At 41.0% G+C, this 17,822-nt stretch overlaps 1 protein-coding gene across 1 annotated transcript in view; it reads left to right on the top strand.

Annotated features, from left to right (window-relative positions):
• The window catches only part of ext1b (exostosin glycosyltransferase 1b), a 189,547-nt gene that overhangs the window by 156,405 nt on the left and 15,320 nt on the right, over positions 1-17,822 (top strand). The window contains exons 6-7 of the mRNA XM_079570924.1: positions 3,881-3,999; positions 10,043-10,138. Of these exons, the coding sequence (XP_079427050.1) occupies positions 3,881-3,999; positions 10,043-10,138 (215 nt within the window). The remainder of the gene's footprint in view (positions 1-3,880; positions 4,000-10,042; positions 10,139-17,822) is intronic.

Raw genomic sequence — 17,822 nt, 5'->3', positions numbered from 1 at the left:
AATGGACAGTGCAGGTTTCCAAAGGATAAATGTCTACTTCTTCATTCCTCTTTATCTTCCCTCTGTCAGTGAGTTTATAGTTGTACTTTGAAAAATATCATGACACAGAATCCAATATGTCTATACTTTCACTCCCGTATCCATCGTCTTGGCTTTGGTTCAGCGGCACCTCTTTGTCCCGGCGCCTCTCTCCATCTCTCCCTCCTGTCGCGCCCCTCTCAGCCGGGGCGTCCCTCTGAAGGATGCTCCGTCACACAGACTGATGGAGCTGGTGCGGCGGAGTGATGTGGGGATGGATGAGCAGCGACAAGCTTCATGTGTGACAGCTGCGAGAGAGCGAGGCTGTCGGGGAGAGACACACTGAAGGACAGGAGACGAGCTCACTGACAGGGGAATGCATTTTACATTCAAAATCATTAAAAACGCATCGCCTGGTGTTAATGTTTCATACGTTAATGATTAATTGTGCATATTGACTAAAGTACGATATTAGAAGAAGGAAATCCAATCATAGTGTCACAAGCTAAGGCGTTTTTGTGTCAGTTCCACTTGTACGTCATCTCAGCTATGGGTCATTAGTAGTTTGATGTTTTATGGTAATAGTAGGGAGATAGGTGTTGTCCTAATGAGTCTCAGAGGAGGCCTGGGAGCGGAGTTATTAACACTCACAGGAAGAAGTGCAGAGGTCGAACGATATGGGTTTTTCTCAGGCTGATTTTTGGGATTAATCCTGTGTATGATTCCTCTAACCTGTAAATGTCTCAGTGTTGTTGAACGGTGACAGCAGGGGGTGCTTTATTAGGGGCAAAGTGCTGATTTATTCAGGACGTTCCTGTTTAGTATACTTCAAAGGGAGCTTGTTTTGAAGACAAAAAAACGTCTCTGTCTCTTATGTTTCTGAAATTTTAGGCAAAAGTCTGCAATAAACAGTACATTTTATATGATCTGAGGTGTACAAACTTGTGATCAATTTTATTTGCAATGTTTCTCAGTTCCCCTCAGGCCTAGGAAGTTGTAGGACGGCATCCACAGTTCTAAACCAGTGAGCTGGATCCAAAATACAATACAATGGGAAAAGAAATGGAAAGGAGATCCGCACAACTGTATATATGCTAACCAACTTTTGTCTGATGAAGGGCTAAGACCCCGAAACGTCACTTCTGCCAATGTGAGCAATAAAAATTGGTGAGCATATACAGTTGTGCGGATCTCCTTTGCATTTCTTCCAGGGCTCGTTTTAATGCCCAATGCAAAAAAGAGAGATATCAGTGTTAGATCCCCCGATAGCCATGATATCGTAAAATACCCAGACCTTGATCGACCTCTAGTCCTGGGTTTGATTTCAGGATTATGTGAGCCTTTCTGTGGAGACTACATGTTCTCCCTGTGTCTGGGTGGGTGTTTCTTGAGTGGTCAGATTTCCCCCATCCATCCAAAGCATGCACATGCACTCCTGATAACGGAGCTATACCCAGGTCTGGAGATGCTCCTCACACACGGCCTAAGCAGCTTTGAAGGATGGGTCAAAGTGCAGAGGATGATTTTCCCTGTGGAGTAAATAAAGTTAAACTCAAAGCTGTGTAGAGAGGCTGAGGCTGTTTGTATTATCAGTCCAGGACCCTGAGACACAAAGACTCCATGTATTGTGCTAGTTTGGTTGAGATTCAGGTCAACTTTGCTTCTGTTGTAGGACTTTGCATAACCTCATGATGGTTATCGATGGCCTGGTGGTGTGCAGGGAATGGAAAATGATATATATTGTCTCTTCAAATGCTATAAATGTCCATGCTACCAGTTTGCTGCTTATCATTCTACAGCATTGCCACCAATTCTTCCGTTTATTTAACGTAAAAGTAAATAGAAATGCAAATTAGCCAATATTTTACATGGAATTAGACTGTAAACCCCACTCGTGCTGTGTGCGAAAGGCAGAAAACAGAATGTGGAGCTACTATTTACACAATGCTTCAGGTTGGGCTCAATGTTTGATGAAAGTCTGTCGTCTATGTACATCCAAAGCCACAGCTCCGTGTCTCTTTTCCGTTATACTGCAGCCTATAGGACTGTTTACTAAGACTGCCTACATCCCTAATCATGGAAGTCGCTGAGGGGTGGAGAGGAGGCTGCTAATGCCATCATCTCTGCATCATGGCCTGTTGGTTCCGCGTAGATTAGATTTAAATGGGAAAAGTTTACAAGCTGTCTCTCCCGATATTTCTTGCTCAATTTCAGCCTGAGTTGCAGTTTTATTTTTAGTTGAAGTCACACTTTATCCACAGGCTTGTTTGATCTACTTGTATATTCCTTTTTTTTTGTTTTTTGCCTGTATTACTTAAGGATTCTGACTAAAGAGCCCCAAAAGAAAACCCACTTTAAAAGCTGTTATTGCATCTTTATTGCACCGTTGTGAGTGAAAACACAAGCTTTACACTGAAGCTGAAACTGCTCAAGGGCGAAGAAAACTGTACTTTTTGTCGTAATGCTAATTTTACAAAAGCTGATTCTTATCTTTTCATCCTTACGTGCTTTTTTCATCACTTTTGTCGCTCCTTTGATGATTTTTTTTGCTGTGTTTTTTTCACAATTTTTTTCCAGAAGCTTTTTGATTTGGGTAAAGTTGAACCAGAGAAAATATGCTCAGTTAAAGACGTTAATATTTCACAACAACATACCGCTATTGAAAAAAGTGATTTTGCCGATGATAGTATTTAGCCGCTGTTAGCACAACTTCAGCTGGCGTTAGCATAAGACTAGCATGTAGCTTTCCTTCAAAGCTGCTTCCTTCTTTTAGTATCTGCCTTCCATAAACCTCACCAAAAGGCAGCAATTGTCCACATAATGTTCTCATCGCAGCTCGCAAAAGTGTTCATCGGCGTTCTGTTTTTCCTTCAGTATTGTGTATTCTAGCATGCTCATCCTGAGGTCTATTTTAGTGGAAAATTCGATCGAGCCTACTGAATAGAACTGTGTTATATGGAGCCAAAGCTAATGTTATGTAGCCTTTAACAAACAAACGTAAACATTGTTGAGACCAGCTGAGCTACAATAAGGCCCTACGTTTTAAAGGGGTCATATCGAGCTTGTTTTCCATCACCGGACCCATTGTGAGCAGTTCGGCTTGCAGTGTCTTCATTATGGTGGCATTGATTTGCTAGCATGCTGTTAGCTGAGAGTAAAGACTTGCTCCTGTCTGTTCTTTGCATTATTTCAAATCAAAAATGTGAAATATCAATGCAGAGGAATCCAAAAGACTGTTTTAAGCCTCAAGTTTGCAGGATGTATCCACTTTGCAATCCATGTAATCTTTTGCTACAGCTTTAACAATGTAACATAACCTTTAACAAACAATAGGAGACATTGTAGAGACCAGCCAAGCAACAATAAGAGCCTCTGCTTTAATTGATACAAGCATCTCACCGCCTACACGCGCCGGTCTTTAGATTTCCTTATTAGCGAAGCCGATAAACAACAGCAGCGGCCGACTGTCAGCCATCACTGTGATAAGGCCCTTTGAAGACGCTCTCAAACTCCAAAAACAAGAGGGAGCGCGAATCCTGTCAGTACTTCAAAAATACTGCACTCTTCACTGTCAGGGCTGCGCATTTGTGAGCAGCTGTCGAAGTGTTCAATCTGCAAAACACACGCAAAGATTCCCTCTTGTTATTCTTCTTCTTTGTGTAATGGCAGGATCTTCTACCGTCACGTTTTCTCCCTCGCGGCTGATGGGCTCTTCCTGCTTTTTCCTTTCTGCTTAGTCATTTATGTAAACTCTATATGCTTGTGACAAATGCACTTTTCCTTTTTGAATTTGTAGTGTTCAGATGTGATAACTCCTAGTGATAACTGACTTTGTTTAATGTGCTGTGTGCTTGTTTTCCAGGTGTTAGACCGTACCCAAAGTTCACCGCAGTGATCCACGCTGTGTCGCCTCTGGTCTCTCAGTCCCAGCCCATCCTCAAGCTGCTGGTGTCAGTGGCCAAGTCCCAGTACTGCGCTCAGGTATGAGGCCATCTTTGTTGGGATGGTGATATATATATCGCCAAACTATATTTATTGTGATATTTTAGCAGACAGTGGTTCCACACTGAGTGCAGTAAAATGTGAATGATCATGAAACAAGGGCATGATGTTCACTGATGAGCGTACAAGCATGTGTGTGTTTTTTTAATATAAGTTTTTAATGTTTTTATTAATGGCACACCAACTGGATTGCACTTTAAAATGGCAATAAAGATGATTCGGTAACACTTTAGCCCACGAGTTCCACAAGAAAGTAATTACACATTAAACGCTTTACTCCCACCTGTACCATGTTCTCCAGTTTGGCATAACCTGAAATCTTAAAGCTTCTCGATAAAAGCGTCAAAATGGTGACAAAATAAGGATGAAAACACAACAAAAAAGTGGCAAAAAAGTGACAAAAAACACGCCGGAAAAGCAACAATAGCACAATAAAAAGCGACAAAAAGCACGGCTAAAGTGTGATGATAAAACAACAATAGCAACAAAAAGTTGACAACAAAAACACGACACAAATACAACACAAAAAACTACAAAAAAAATAAATAAATGTGTGTGCTGTAATGGTGCGTTCCAGGCAACTTGTGACTGGTATTTTTCCCACTTGAAAGTTACCAGTTATATTATATTACGACCTCAGTGCGTTCCAGGTGATTGAAGTCGTATGTAAACAAAACTGCTAATGCTACAACAGTTACCTCATACGATACTAACGTTATATGAACGTTTCTTCAAACCAGATCTAATTACAAACATGCAACATAACGTTATGTTGAAAGCTGTGACCAAAAGTAACGTTCACGTCACTGATGCTGTGGTTTTGTTACGGTTCTATCATTAGCTGCGCTGCTCCACTGGGGGGCGCCATTACTGTCTTCATCTATACGAACTTGTAGCAGTCTTCAGGTTTCCGAGTTTACAAGTTGTAATTACCAGTTCGAGCGACGTTCCAAGGCATTTTTCCAAGTGGGTAGTGGTAAATTTACCAGTTACCAGTTGCCTGGAACGCACCATGAGCTCCAGTCCAGAAGCTTTTAGATTAGGGTAAAACTGAACAGGAGAAAATGCGCTCGGTTAAAGGAATAGGCCACCGTTTTTACATACTGAGATAAAATCGACATGTTACATTTCTGTGTAAATATACTTCGCTTGAAAACACTTCACGTAACTTTATTTAAATAGGGAACACATGGAAGAGCTTGGTAGCTTCTATCGTGAGCTATTTTGGAGCTATATGACATGTGGGAGAGGCTGCGTATGTGCTCCGTTTGCGTGACAGAGCGCACGGACAAAGACCAGACGGGTATATATTAACTCGTCTAAGGTTAGGTAAGAACATATCTCAGTATGTAAAAACGGTGGCCTATTCCTTTAAGGCAGAGGGTAGGAGGTTTAAGTGCAAGGCTTAATAGAGGAGTGCAAAGTGTCACAAAGGTGTAAAAATTGTAATAAAGGTGTACATCGTGTAGTTGCAGGTGTCGTCCTTTAGATGTGCCAGCTTTTAGGGGTAACAAATAGATCTTACCTAATGTGTAATCTAAAGTGAGATTTTCTTGTTCCCTGTACCATGGAACTTGCGGGCTGTAGTCTGAAGTGCTATCAATTTTTTTGTTCTATTCTACATTGGGTGACTCAATTTCCATTTTGCAAGAAGCAACATTATATTGCAAAATCAGTGAAATCTTCCATCTAACTGAGATTTACACATCATTTTGTAACGAAAAAACAAATTGCTTAAACTGTTGGTTAAAATGAAAGGCAACATGAGTTTTCTTTGTCTCCCGTACCAGTGTGTTTGCCTCTTGTCTCTGATGTTGAAACTATGGGTGTGAGTCACATGTGTCGCCATGGCAGCAGCTCACAGCAGGAGATGGGATCGATGTTTTTTTTTTTTTTTTTTTTTTTACTGGAGTTGGAAATGAAATGAAATGTGCTCCCGGAGGGCACTCCTCTGTGTGCAGTCTCTGTGAGGTGGAGAGGGCGCAGACTGGGTTTGTTAGATGCATTTTTTGAGCCGATTGATGAAAGCGGGTGAGGCTTGCATTTGAAATTGTCCATAAAAGCAGTGAGTAATATGTGCATCTGGTAGATATAGTGGCAGAATTGTAATAGCGGTTGCCTCTAAAATATAGATGTTATGGGTTTTATTGTCTATTTCACCCGGATCTTTTCGAGTGCCCGTCCTCTTTGCATGTCTCAGTAAAGCTGCCTCCCAAAAGCAGAGCAGCACTGGTTGCACGTCCACTGACCCTGACTGTCTGTGTGAGAGCGGACTGTCACTCCCGCTTGCTGTTTATGTTCTTGACGTGCTTTGTGTCTTGTTCCTCGATGTCGGGTCGAATGCTGCCTGTGTTTCCCCTCTCTCTCTCTCGCCTCCGTGCTCCGAGTAGCCTGGGTATAAATAAATAAATGAATGAATGGGAGCGAGTGGAGGCATGCTGCTGACGGTATACCACGCTAAATTGGCCACTCGAAAGCTTCTGAGGCGGGTTCTCGGCCCGCACGGAGACTGTGGACCTCCCGCTGCGGGCGTGCATGTGGCTCTCGTGCAACCGCTCCTCCTGCGCTTCTCGTCCGGCGATGAGATTTCCCCGACTGATACACAACAGAGCAACACTGTATCTACTCAGAGATAATGGAGCAGAGAGCAAAGGTTTGTGAACTGACTGGGTGAAAATAGACAGTTTCCTGCCATGGAGTGTGTAGTACTCACCGCAAGGACAAAGCACTTCTGGACATGTGCTGAATCATCTGGTAAATGTGTTGATGTCTGGCTGTTTTATCCGCTAATTGACAAATATTTCACATTGCTAATTGAATTGGTGCATATACCAAATTGCCATCTTGCCTTTGGAGCCTACCATTGTTGCTCTGACATTTACAACTTCCTGAAAGGCATCTGAATATTGTATCAGTTAAGGAGTGCATGTCAGTTGTCAGAAAGATTGTGGTTTTCTACGTATAACTGTTAAAGATAGATTTCACATTTTCTAACCAATATAACATGATGATCAAGATGAGTTTGACAACCAGAAACCTGAAAAAGCGTGATAGCTCAACTTTAAGCTTTTAAAGGGCACTCATTGAAATACTTTGAAATAAATAATTTCAACTTAAGAGTGTTATTGGGGGACATAACACAAGTGTATTTCATGCAGAATATCAATGTGAACAAAGTTATCATCTTTGGTTCCTTGCCCTAAAAAAAATAAAATACAAAGGTTTATATGTAAAATATGCATAACGTACTTTCAGATCTCTGGGGTGCTGGTACTCAGGAGACATTGTGTTTTGTGATATTGATGTTTGAATGATCACACCTGTCATTGGCAAAAGCTTTTGTGATTGTGCTTTACTAAAAATAACCTTCAGCCACATAAAAACATAGTCCTAGGGTTTATTGGTTCTTTTGTCAAGAAAATACCGTATGAATAATAAGTGCAACAGGCATGTCCACATATGGACAAAACTAATTAGCTTTAGGTTTAAGTGAACAGGGCGTATGATCAAATATGGTGCCTGCCTTTTTCATGCTGTAATTTCACTACGTCCTCCAAAACCAACACATGTATCATCACTGAGCACAATTATTCACCAATACAATGTGTGAGTTTCATCAACTTACCATGGTTAGTTTGACCATGATTTTAGCCAGACTTTTCAGACTTCGGAGAAAACAGGAAGTTGAGAGCGTGACCGGTCTCTGCTGATTGGTCAAATGCCACAGTAGTGGGCTCTGTGACGTTAGGTGATCTGTTCTGATTGGCTTAGTGAAGACTACATGCTTCTTTTCCTTATACTGTTGTGGAGCAGGGAGGCCATACGTAAAGTGTGCTGAAATTACCAATAGTCACTTGCCCTATAAAGGGTTAAGCACCAGCTCACTCTGTCTTTGTCATATATTGTGCACTATATACACAACTGAACTCTCTCTGCGCCTGCCCTGTCAGCTCTGTATTGAACATGTCCAGTCACGGCGCTGCTCTCTGTGGGAAACTGCAGCTGGTGACGTCGCTAATGTCAAAATAATCTGAAACTTTATTGATCCCCGGCAGCAAATTCTTGTGGCTTTGCATCAAGGAGCAGCGAGTTGATTTAGTGAGTGTAGCTCCAAGGCAAGGCGGACGAGAGCTGACATGTGGAAGAGTTGAAATATTGATATCACATCACTAATAACATTGTTGATGGTTCTAATTTGCTGCTTATTTTTCACCATAATTCTGTTTATACTCGGTGTCAGAGAGCACCTTCATACATCTAAACAGATTTATGAGCTCTAGTCAATGATGGTTTTGCACGACCCGCGGCTAAATTGAAATGCAAGCATCTTATCTTTTAGGAACGGAGTCATCTCTGCTCCTGGAGGCTGAATTTAAGTAGTTTGGATAAAGAGCGGAAAGTACAATAGTTAGTTGTTCAAAATCACACACATTTTTCAAAACGTAGGATTAATAGGCTTATACTTGTATAAAGATTTACAGGCCTGTGTTTCTCAAAGCGCCACACTGTAGTCATTATTCATTCGCACCATACATAGTGGTGGTAAGATACTATTGTAGCCACAGCTGCCCATTGCGGTAGACTGCCGGAAGTGAAGCTGCCAATCTGTGCCATCGGCCCCTCCGACCACCACCAACCACTCACTCTTATTCATATTGTGCATGTTTTCATCTAAAAATATTAGTACATTGTACAAGATTGTGCAGACTGTTTGTTAGTATCGAAATCAAATGGCAATTTAATGTTGTTTTTACAACATCTGAACAAAACAAAAACAAAACAAAAAAGAGGCGGCTGCGCGGTGTCGGCTCATAATATGAGCGTAAACCCAGAAGTAGCACTGATGCCAAAAACCTGCTGAGGTTAGAAATGAGTTCAATCCTCAACTAATAATTTGAAACTGACCATAGCTCCTTTTTTGTTTTGTTTTGTTTTGTTTTGTTTTGTTTTGTTTTGTTTTGTTATGTCTGAAAACAATTTCGTTGTACAGTTGTACCATGACAAATAAAGCACTTACTTATCTCTGTGTGTAAGGCCTTTGACCAGGAAAGTCCCACAGAGATTTAAAATCTCTTTCCAGGAAGACCTGGCCCCAAGGGGATTGTACATGTTTTAGTGAAGGGGAAACTGAGGCACTGTTGCCAGTGTCAGATTGGTCAATGAAGCACGGTTTCCACACACAGAGATTAGGTGGATGAAGTGTCTTGCCCAAGGACACGACGACAGAATGCACTGACGAGAGCTGGTCTAGAAATGCCAACCGATCAGTGGGAATACTTTACCAGGTGCACTACTTATATTCCAGCTGCATATGAGCAGTCCTATAAAGTCATTCAAATGCTCAAAGCCGCTGGTCAAATATGCCTCCTTATATGTCGGGTCTGTTGCCTTCACTCTTCATGTTCAGAGTGAAGCTCTCGTGTCATTTCCAGACTTCACCTTGTGCTCATGTGTGAGAGATCTCCACTCCACATGTGTTCATATGAAACTTTAATGCCGTCTGCCGTCTGCGTGCGCTCAGAGGTTAAGTAACGGCACCAGAGCATGTCCAGCTGTCAAACACTGATGCACAACACGATTATCCTGCCTCCGAAACACGACTAAATCACGTAAAACAAGACTAGATTGACACGCCGCACGGAGGGAGCTGAGGTGAAATCATGTCTGCAAAGGATTGTGAGTAAAATCGTGTTGTTTTTGTGAGGTACTTTATCACCGCTGCTGTTGCCTGCCCTGATCTTTGAAGTTCAATCAGAGCATTATTAGGTGACATTTGCAGCCGCGGGGCACACAAATGTCACACTGTCGAAAGGGAGAGGGAAGAAAAACAAGCTATAGAAACAGCAAAATAATGGAAGGTAATTGAACGCAGTGTTTGGTTTGAAACCGTGTTCACTTTCAATGCAATGGAGGGTTTGGTTTGTCGACTGTATTGCTTCTATGTCTGGTTACTATCACTTCCTGTTCTGCGAATGAAACAATACATCTCACATTTGTATTCGTTTTGCTAATCTAATTTCAGATAATCGTGTTGTGGAACTCCGACAAACCGCTCCCCGCTAAACACCGCTGGCCCGCCACGTCTGTCCCGGTCATCGTCATCGAGGGTGAAAACAAGGTACGAGCCACCACTTTGAGATTAGACTGTTGGATTAATTGCATCTCAATGGTCGTATTTTGCAAATTACTAAGGCTGCAGTTTATTAGGTGTAATAACATCCTCTGCAACCAACGAAATAATTGTCTCCGTCAGGCATGTGTGCATAAAACCTGCCAACCGCATAGTTAAGACTCGGGCTGCAGTTAATCAAAAGTGTGGGCCGATTGTTTTTCTCTTGTCAATATTTGGGCGGCTGAAACTGAAAACTGAAGGAGAACTCTTTACTAGTTTTAATTTAATCCATCCTAGATGTTTATTGTACTTTACCAGCTGTTTAAATCTATATATCTACTATATATTTCTCAGTCATCTGTGGGAGTCTGAGGAATTATATCTATGGCTGTCACAATAACTACTATATATATAAATGACAGATAAACAATAAGTTTTTGGGCTTAATATTTATCTTCAGCATATTTATTGCCCATTTTTCTAATGTAATGTTGTGTTTTTTTACCCAGAGTAATTTGTGTTTCCTTGTATCTCATGTTCATTGTGGGATATTTTAAATAGTCTAACAGTAATTTTTAAGCTTTGAAGTTAGTTTTGTTTATCGTGGTTGATTCCTGCCTCAATATATTGAGCTTTAGGCACACATTATCTTTATTTGACAGGGACATTGCACAACAAATGTATTGCACAGACCAGAGATAGCTACAAGCTAATTTCCATCTGTACTCCCTGGGCAGAGGCAAAGTGACAGCAGGTTTATACAGTGGCCAATGTGCATCTATTCTATTGAATATGCAGCAAACAGGAGACACAAGCGAGATGGAAACGCAACAAAAAACGGCAAAAACACAACAAAAAAAGCTATGAAAATGTAACAAAAATATGAGAAACTGCAACAAAAAAGTGACGAAAACGAAGATGAAACTGCAACAAAAAAAGCACAGAAAAGTGACAACAATGTGGCAACAACACGAGGAAAAAGACTTAGCTTTCAAATAAGTCACTAAGATTTGAGTAAAGTCGAACGGGAGAATATGTGCTCAGTTAAGAGATTCAAGTAAATAAATGCCATTTCTTGCTTAAGATGATGATTCTTTTTCCAGTGTTTTCTGTAAATGCTGATCCTCGTATTAGTTCAGCAGTTAACATGTCCGTCTTCTCTCCATTGTTAATGTTTGGGGATGTGTTCGAAATGCGCTCTGCGATCTGACTATCTATTTTTAAACACTAAGACATCGCTCAGGCCTTCTCTGAAACACAATATTGCAACCCGATCCCCAAACTGTACAGGGCCATAGGATCCCTCCGCGCTCACCCACTCCCACTCTTAAGTTTTTAATGGCTTTCGATTTGTGCAGCCCTCATCCCATTAGCGGACAGTTTGTGTGGTTTTAATTAAGACTCGGTAATGGGAATAATACTGCGGGAAAACAGCTAATGCGCATCGGTTTGAAAGATAAGGAGCGGACCGACGGCGGCTAATATGGCAACGCGCATTTATTTCCAACACGCCTCTGTTTGCCTCGTTTTCAATCACGGCACAAATCTCATTAAGTGAGGAGTGGCGAGAGGCTCTCCAGAGGACGGCACAGGCCCCATTACATCAGTCCCTTCTGTTTAACCAATAATTCACATTACTCTAAAAAAACACAAAAAAGCTCAAAAGTTGCATTTTCTCATCCGTGCAGGAATAAAACAATAGGATATAGTTTCCCCGCGCTCAAACTTTTAATTAGTTCGTGAGGAAGTGCAATTTGTTTTGAAGATTAGGTAGCGAGCTGTTTTAATTCGAGCCCCTACTTGAGGTTAATGTGTACTTTTATTATCGCGAAGTTTGTGCATTTGACCTTTCCTCCAATGCGGCTGTGTCAGAAGCAGTGGGGACTCATCTCCAGATCTAGATTTTTTGCCTATTGTGCATGTTTTTGGTTGATGGGAGACATATGGAGAGCATGAAAACTTCACTCAGAGGCTCCACACCAGAAATCAGACCTTTTTGCTGTGAGAGAACGAACCCCTCCTCCACCAATGTCTCTGTCATCTCATTATTACTTTGGTTTTGGAATAATCGGCCTATAATATGGTGGTTGCAATTCATTTAGCACTTTATACTGGTTTATACACTCCAGCATGTAACATTTGTGAGGTTAACAGAGACATTTTTAATCAGAGTAAGCCTATGTCATGCTACTGAACTATTCCATTTGACCAGGCGCAACTTTAGAATTATTGCCACTGCTTAAAATGAAGGGTTGGGTTATACAATTGATTTGATTTATTTAGAGGTACAGGCCACTGTTTATCCATACTGAGATATGTTCTTACCTGAGCTTAGACGAGTTGATGTGTACCTGTCTGGTCTTTGTGCTAGCGCTCAGTCACGCAAAAAGACCAAAGATGTTGTTAGCTATGGGGCCAAACGGGGGTGAAGTTAGAAGCGACCAAGCTGTTCCATGTTTCCCTATTTGAATACGGTTACATGAGTAGTTACATGTTAATAACACCTTAGGAGCACTTGGATGTCGAAGTGCTCCGAAGGTGTTATTATTATTACGCCTTACAATATAGTACCCCTTCTAATGCGCTTAGAAAATCGACATTTTTAATTTTGTGTAGTTATACTTGGATCGTGTAACTACTCATGTAAACGTGTTTAATCAGGGGAAACGTGGAAGAGCTTCGTGGCTTCTAACTTCACCCCCGTTTGGCCCCATAGAGGAGAGGAGGAGAGGCTAAATGCTAACCACATGCTTGGTCTTTTTGCGTGACTGAGCACACACGTAAAGACCAGACAGGTACACATCAACTCGTCTAAGCTCAGGTGAGAACATATCTCAGTATGGAAAAACGGTGGCCTGTTCCTTTTAAAAAACAGGTAACCAAAACTCCTCAGGTTAAGTGTATGTACTTGTTCAAGCAAAAGATTTCGCAAATCAAAATAAAGTGGACAATATAAAACAAATTGAAACTCATCCTCCACCACACTAAAATCACACAGGGAACAAAGTCTGTGAATAGTGAATGCAACTTCTTAGCCTTGATTTTTTGCAGATGTTATATTTCCATTGTTTTGAGACTACAATGAAGCCTGTTTCCATACATATAGTTTAAATCCGAAATGGAAGAGACTGTGACTATTTCCTTGGCCCAGGGATAATTATAGAAGCAGTCCCATCTATAGAGCAGTATAAACTGTTAATGAATAAATGAATCAGGAACTTTTAGTTATTAGTTTGTGCTTTAGTCAATAGCAGGTGGAACAAATGTGTAGAGAGCTTTAAGTTTGGCAAAATACAGTAAAAGCAAAATGTAATATGTTTTCAATCCATGCCTTTATCTCCCTCACTATGGCAGTCCAGTTTAAACACTGACTAAATCTCCAAAAACAGATAAAGTTACACTGCTCTTGAGAAAAAGATTTTCCAAAGCCCCCAGCGAATTGTAGCTCCGAGCTCCCAGCATGCTTCAGTGGCACTTATTATGACAGGATTATCAGGCTTTTACTTCGAAGGGTCTCTTGTGTTTATTTTGACTTCCTCGCGACCCGACCCCTCCGGAGTTCGAGGATGACGAGTGGAGCGGCGTCAGCGCGTGAGCTAACGTTTATCTGTAGTTTTGCACTTTTACCTGTGTTTTACAGCCAGGATTTATCCGAAGCTGCCAATCACTCTGAGAGGCTCCGCATCAGTGTCAGTCAGAGCGAGATAGTCCGGGGGTTTTTCGCGGTGTTTGTCAAAGCTGTCAATCAAACCTGCGAGCGTGAGATTCAGACTCGAGTGAGGGGCCAGCGCCAACAGAGGCCCGGGGCAGGAAATCCGAGGTGTAGTCTGCAGGTTTACGATTTTTTTTTTTTTTTTTAAATGATAAGAAATTGTGGTGTTCGTATCAATCAAACTGCTGAAAAATGATCTGCTTTGACAATGTGCAGTGTTATTGTGAATGCAGTTGATATTTCCAAGTCATGAGAGTTTCTAGATGTAATCTGATTCGGTAACTCACTGAGACAGGCTGAGATAACACATTAAGGTCCCAGGATACTGCACGCACATTTATGTTCGAAATTCTGATTTTACACACTAGCCTCGAAGACATTGGCTGATCTCGGTGCCACCTTAAACTAAGTGACCCTCCTTGGTCGGGCTCTGTGCCATAAAATGATGAGGATGTTAATTATGTTTGGGGGGGGGGGAAGTATCGAAAACAAGTACAGAAAAACATTTGTTTCTTTAGTTTCCAAGGTCCAAGCCGTTGGGTAAAGGGACAGCACTAAAAAAAAAGTTGGTTCCTTTTATGGAATGAACTAACACTATTGCTCTGTTTCATGGTTCTAGATGGCAAATGAAGAGTTCATTTGCAAAAAAAAAACTCAACAGATGCTTGCAAATACTCAATCTTAAAGGAACAGGCCACCGTTTTTTCATACTGTGATATGTTCTTACCTGAGCTTAGACGAGTTGATGCGTACCTGTCTGGTCTTTGTGCGTGCCCGTGATAGATTGTGATCACTTCTGTAAGCTCAGGTAAGAACATATCTCAGCATGAAAAAACGGTGCCTGTTCCTTTAAGCAGTGTTTTTCATTACAAGGTCTGTTTCAGAGCCATGAAAATATAAAGTCACTAGTTCATAACCCTTGTGCGTTCCTCCTGTAAGAGTTACGTTGGTGGTTCCTTTGGATCCAGTATGTCCCCATTGGGCTAAAACTGGACTTCATCTTCTCTTCTTTTTTTTTTAAATAGACATGGGGGCACAAAGGACCCCAGGCACAATAATCAAATTTACACAGCTTAAAGGAACAGGCCACCGTTTTTCCATTCTGAGATATGTTCTTACCTGAGCTTAGACGAGTTGATACGTACCTGTCTGGTATTTGTGCCCGTGGAAGAGCTTGGTCGCTTCCAACTTTTAACTTCACCCCAGGTAAGAACATATCTCAGTATGTAAAAACGGTGGCCTGTTCCTTTAAGCTTCACAGGTGTCATCTGAAGAGTAGAGAAAGAAATATCCAAAACGATTCTGAAAAACATTAAAAACAGAGATATCTGCTTTTGCAAATGATCTCATCGAATGTCTTCATCAGGGACAATGCAATCAACATAGTTACCATTCAGGTTTGTGGCTGATGCAAGAAAGAGCTTCTATCTAATGCTGATTCGCAGCCCACGTCCCTGGTTTGGCCTTTCTACACAATTTACGATATAAATAAATACATTAATACACCGTTTATTTAAAACCTTTCCATTGATGCAGATACATTCACACAGAGTTTACAAATGGATACAACTTTGGTTTGTTTTCAGCCAAAATATAGTTTAGTTATTGCAAACCTAATTTACAGATATCCAGCCCTTCTCCAATTGGCCACCCCTGTGAAAAATGTTTGCACAAACCCTTGTTCCAGAATTCTGACATCTTCAATTGTCGCTCAACTACTCAGGAACATATTAGGATGGAATTTAAATTTGTAAAACTGGTGTTTGTGTTTGTGCAAGTTGAAGTGCTTCATGAAAAGTCTGTTTATTACAGAAGTATTTTCCGTCGTTCACTCACTCACAGGGCTGACCTGATCACACAGAAGACGAGTTTGAAAATCCACAATTACGCAGTTATCAAACAGTGAAACAGACAAACAAATGTAATGTCCAAATATCCAACAATTGACAGTGAAGCAGCAGATGAATAGTTGTCTTTTTGGCGAGAAAAAACCCCTCATAAAACCCATTGGGGAAAGAAGAGAAACATCGAGGAGAACCGTGAACAGGCAGACTGAAGATTTTGTTTTGAGGATCTTGTTATGAAATAGAGCTCCTTTTTGTATGAGCGTTTGACACCCTGGAAACCAAAACTTCTGCCTTACTTTCGGTCCAGTTCGAAAATAACAGCGGGGTTGTGTGGGGCTGGGCGATGTATCGATATTTAAGATAAATCAACATGTTTTTAAATGATATATGGAAGTAGACGATATCGCGTATATCAGGATATGTCAAATTCAGATAAGCTATTAAGTTTAAGGGACTATACGGAGTTTAAGTATTTTTATCCCCCTGCATGTTCCAGCCGTGTCCCAATGTGTAGAATGAGCTCAGACCTGTTCACCACAAATGCCTCTAAAATCCTGCACTGTCAAAAAGTTGTTACTTCGCTAGCTTAATATAGAGACTGCAGTTACGTGTACGACCTGAGGTGGCAGTAGTGAGAACAAAATGACCATCTTGCATCAAGTCTCTTTAACAAAAAGAAACAGGTAATGTCAAGATGATTTTCAAACAAGTTGATCTTAAACCGAGCACTTTATAAATCCTGCCCTCAGAAAAAGATTGACCTATTTTATTTACTAGGCTATTTCTATTTAAGATATTATTTTATTTAAGCGTGCACCTTACAGAGCTTTGTTATACAGTGTTCATGTTTACATTTTATAGTGAGTTTTCAGTAAACTACTCTACTCAAATAATCATATTTGGCTTCAACTTAACATTTAATTTCACAGCTCTCACTTTGCGGAAAAAATATCGCGATATACTGTATATCGTATATCGACATTCAACCTAAATATATCGGGATATGAGTTTTGGTCGCCCAGCCCTAGGGTTGTGTCACTGTTACAACTTTTTTTTAAATAATCATAGCGATCAACCAAAAATGATTGTCGACCTTACTGAGTCTTCAATTATTTGTTTCGTTCATGCTTATTGGCTCCCTATGTCAAAGCTTTTAATGAATTGATGATATATGGCCATAAAAGTCTATGTAATATGAAGTTTGAGGTCCTCTCCAGATGTTGAGGGTCGGGAGGATTAACCTATAACTTCCCCATAAGCCCCTCACCACCAGCCTGTCCTGAAACCCTCTCCTCTTTGATCCATATCTCGTCTGCGGCGTCGATCTGAGCCTGTGCCCACGCGCTCCTCCCTCCTCCGCCTTTCGCACATGAATATTTCAGGCGGTGACGACTCGCATACATCTTTAACAACGCCGGGCTATTTCTATAAATGTAGGTGACATGTTTCAGAGACAGGAAGAAGGACGGAAAAATGTTACTTTGAAGTCGTACAGCCCCGGCCTAAATATAGTCACTTTATTAGGCTATAGAAGCTGATTTATGTAACACTCGCACTGACGGGTTATGTCTTTGCCTTTTTAGCTTCATAAAAACTTTATGCGTTGAAATAATTCAGGTTTTTTTTTACTACGAAGGGAAATGCTTGTGTTAATTCGAGCTATAGTGAAGACTTTTGCTACTAATTTTCATCTACTTTTTGAGGTATTTCACTTCCTAATTCACAATGTACAGTAGGCATTGCGGATGATTCATTTGTTATATCAGGAAGGGCATCTGTTGCACCCTTGTAGCCTAACTACAGCAGCTGTGCAACAATTTTATGTCAGAATGTAGACTTATGTATATTCCCTTTCCACATTTTATTACTCCTCTATGCAGCGCCGTACATTTGTATTCCGCAGCCGCACATCGTCCAATAAAACTCTCCCAAAAGGTCAGTGGATTCTATAGGCTCTGAATCAATACAGACCTTTACATTTTCTCACCTGCAGCAGCAGAGAATGAGCTCAAACATTAACATGCATTATTCTGCCAACTAAACACTTGCCATGTGGATTCCCTTTAGCTTTGCTCGTCCTTAAGCATTTACTAAAGGTTTTACTTTTACGCCTTCTCCACTTATTTCCTGA

Source organism: Gobius niger (genome assembly GCF_951799975.1).
Source record: "Gobius niger genome assembly, chromosome: 14".
Taxonomy (NCBI): Eukaryota; Metazoa; Chordata; class Actinopteri; order Gobiiformes; family Gobiidae; genus Gobius; species Gobius niger.
Note: the sequence above shows the minus strand (reverse complement) of the source record. Positions and strands in the feature narration are given on the sequence as shown.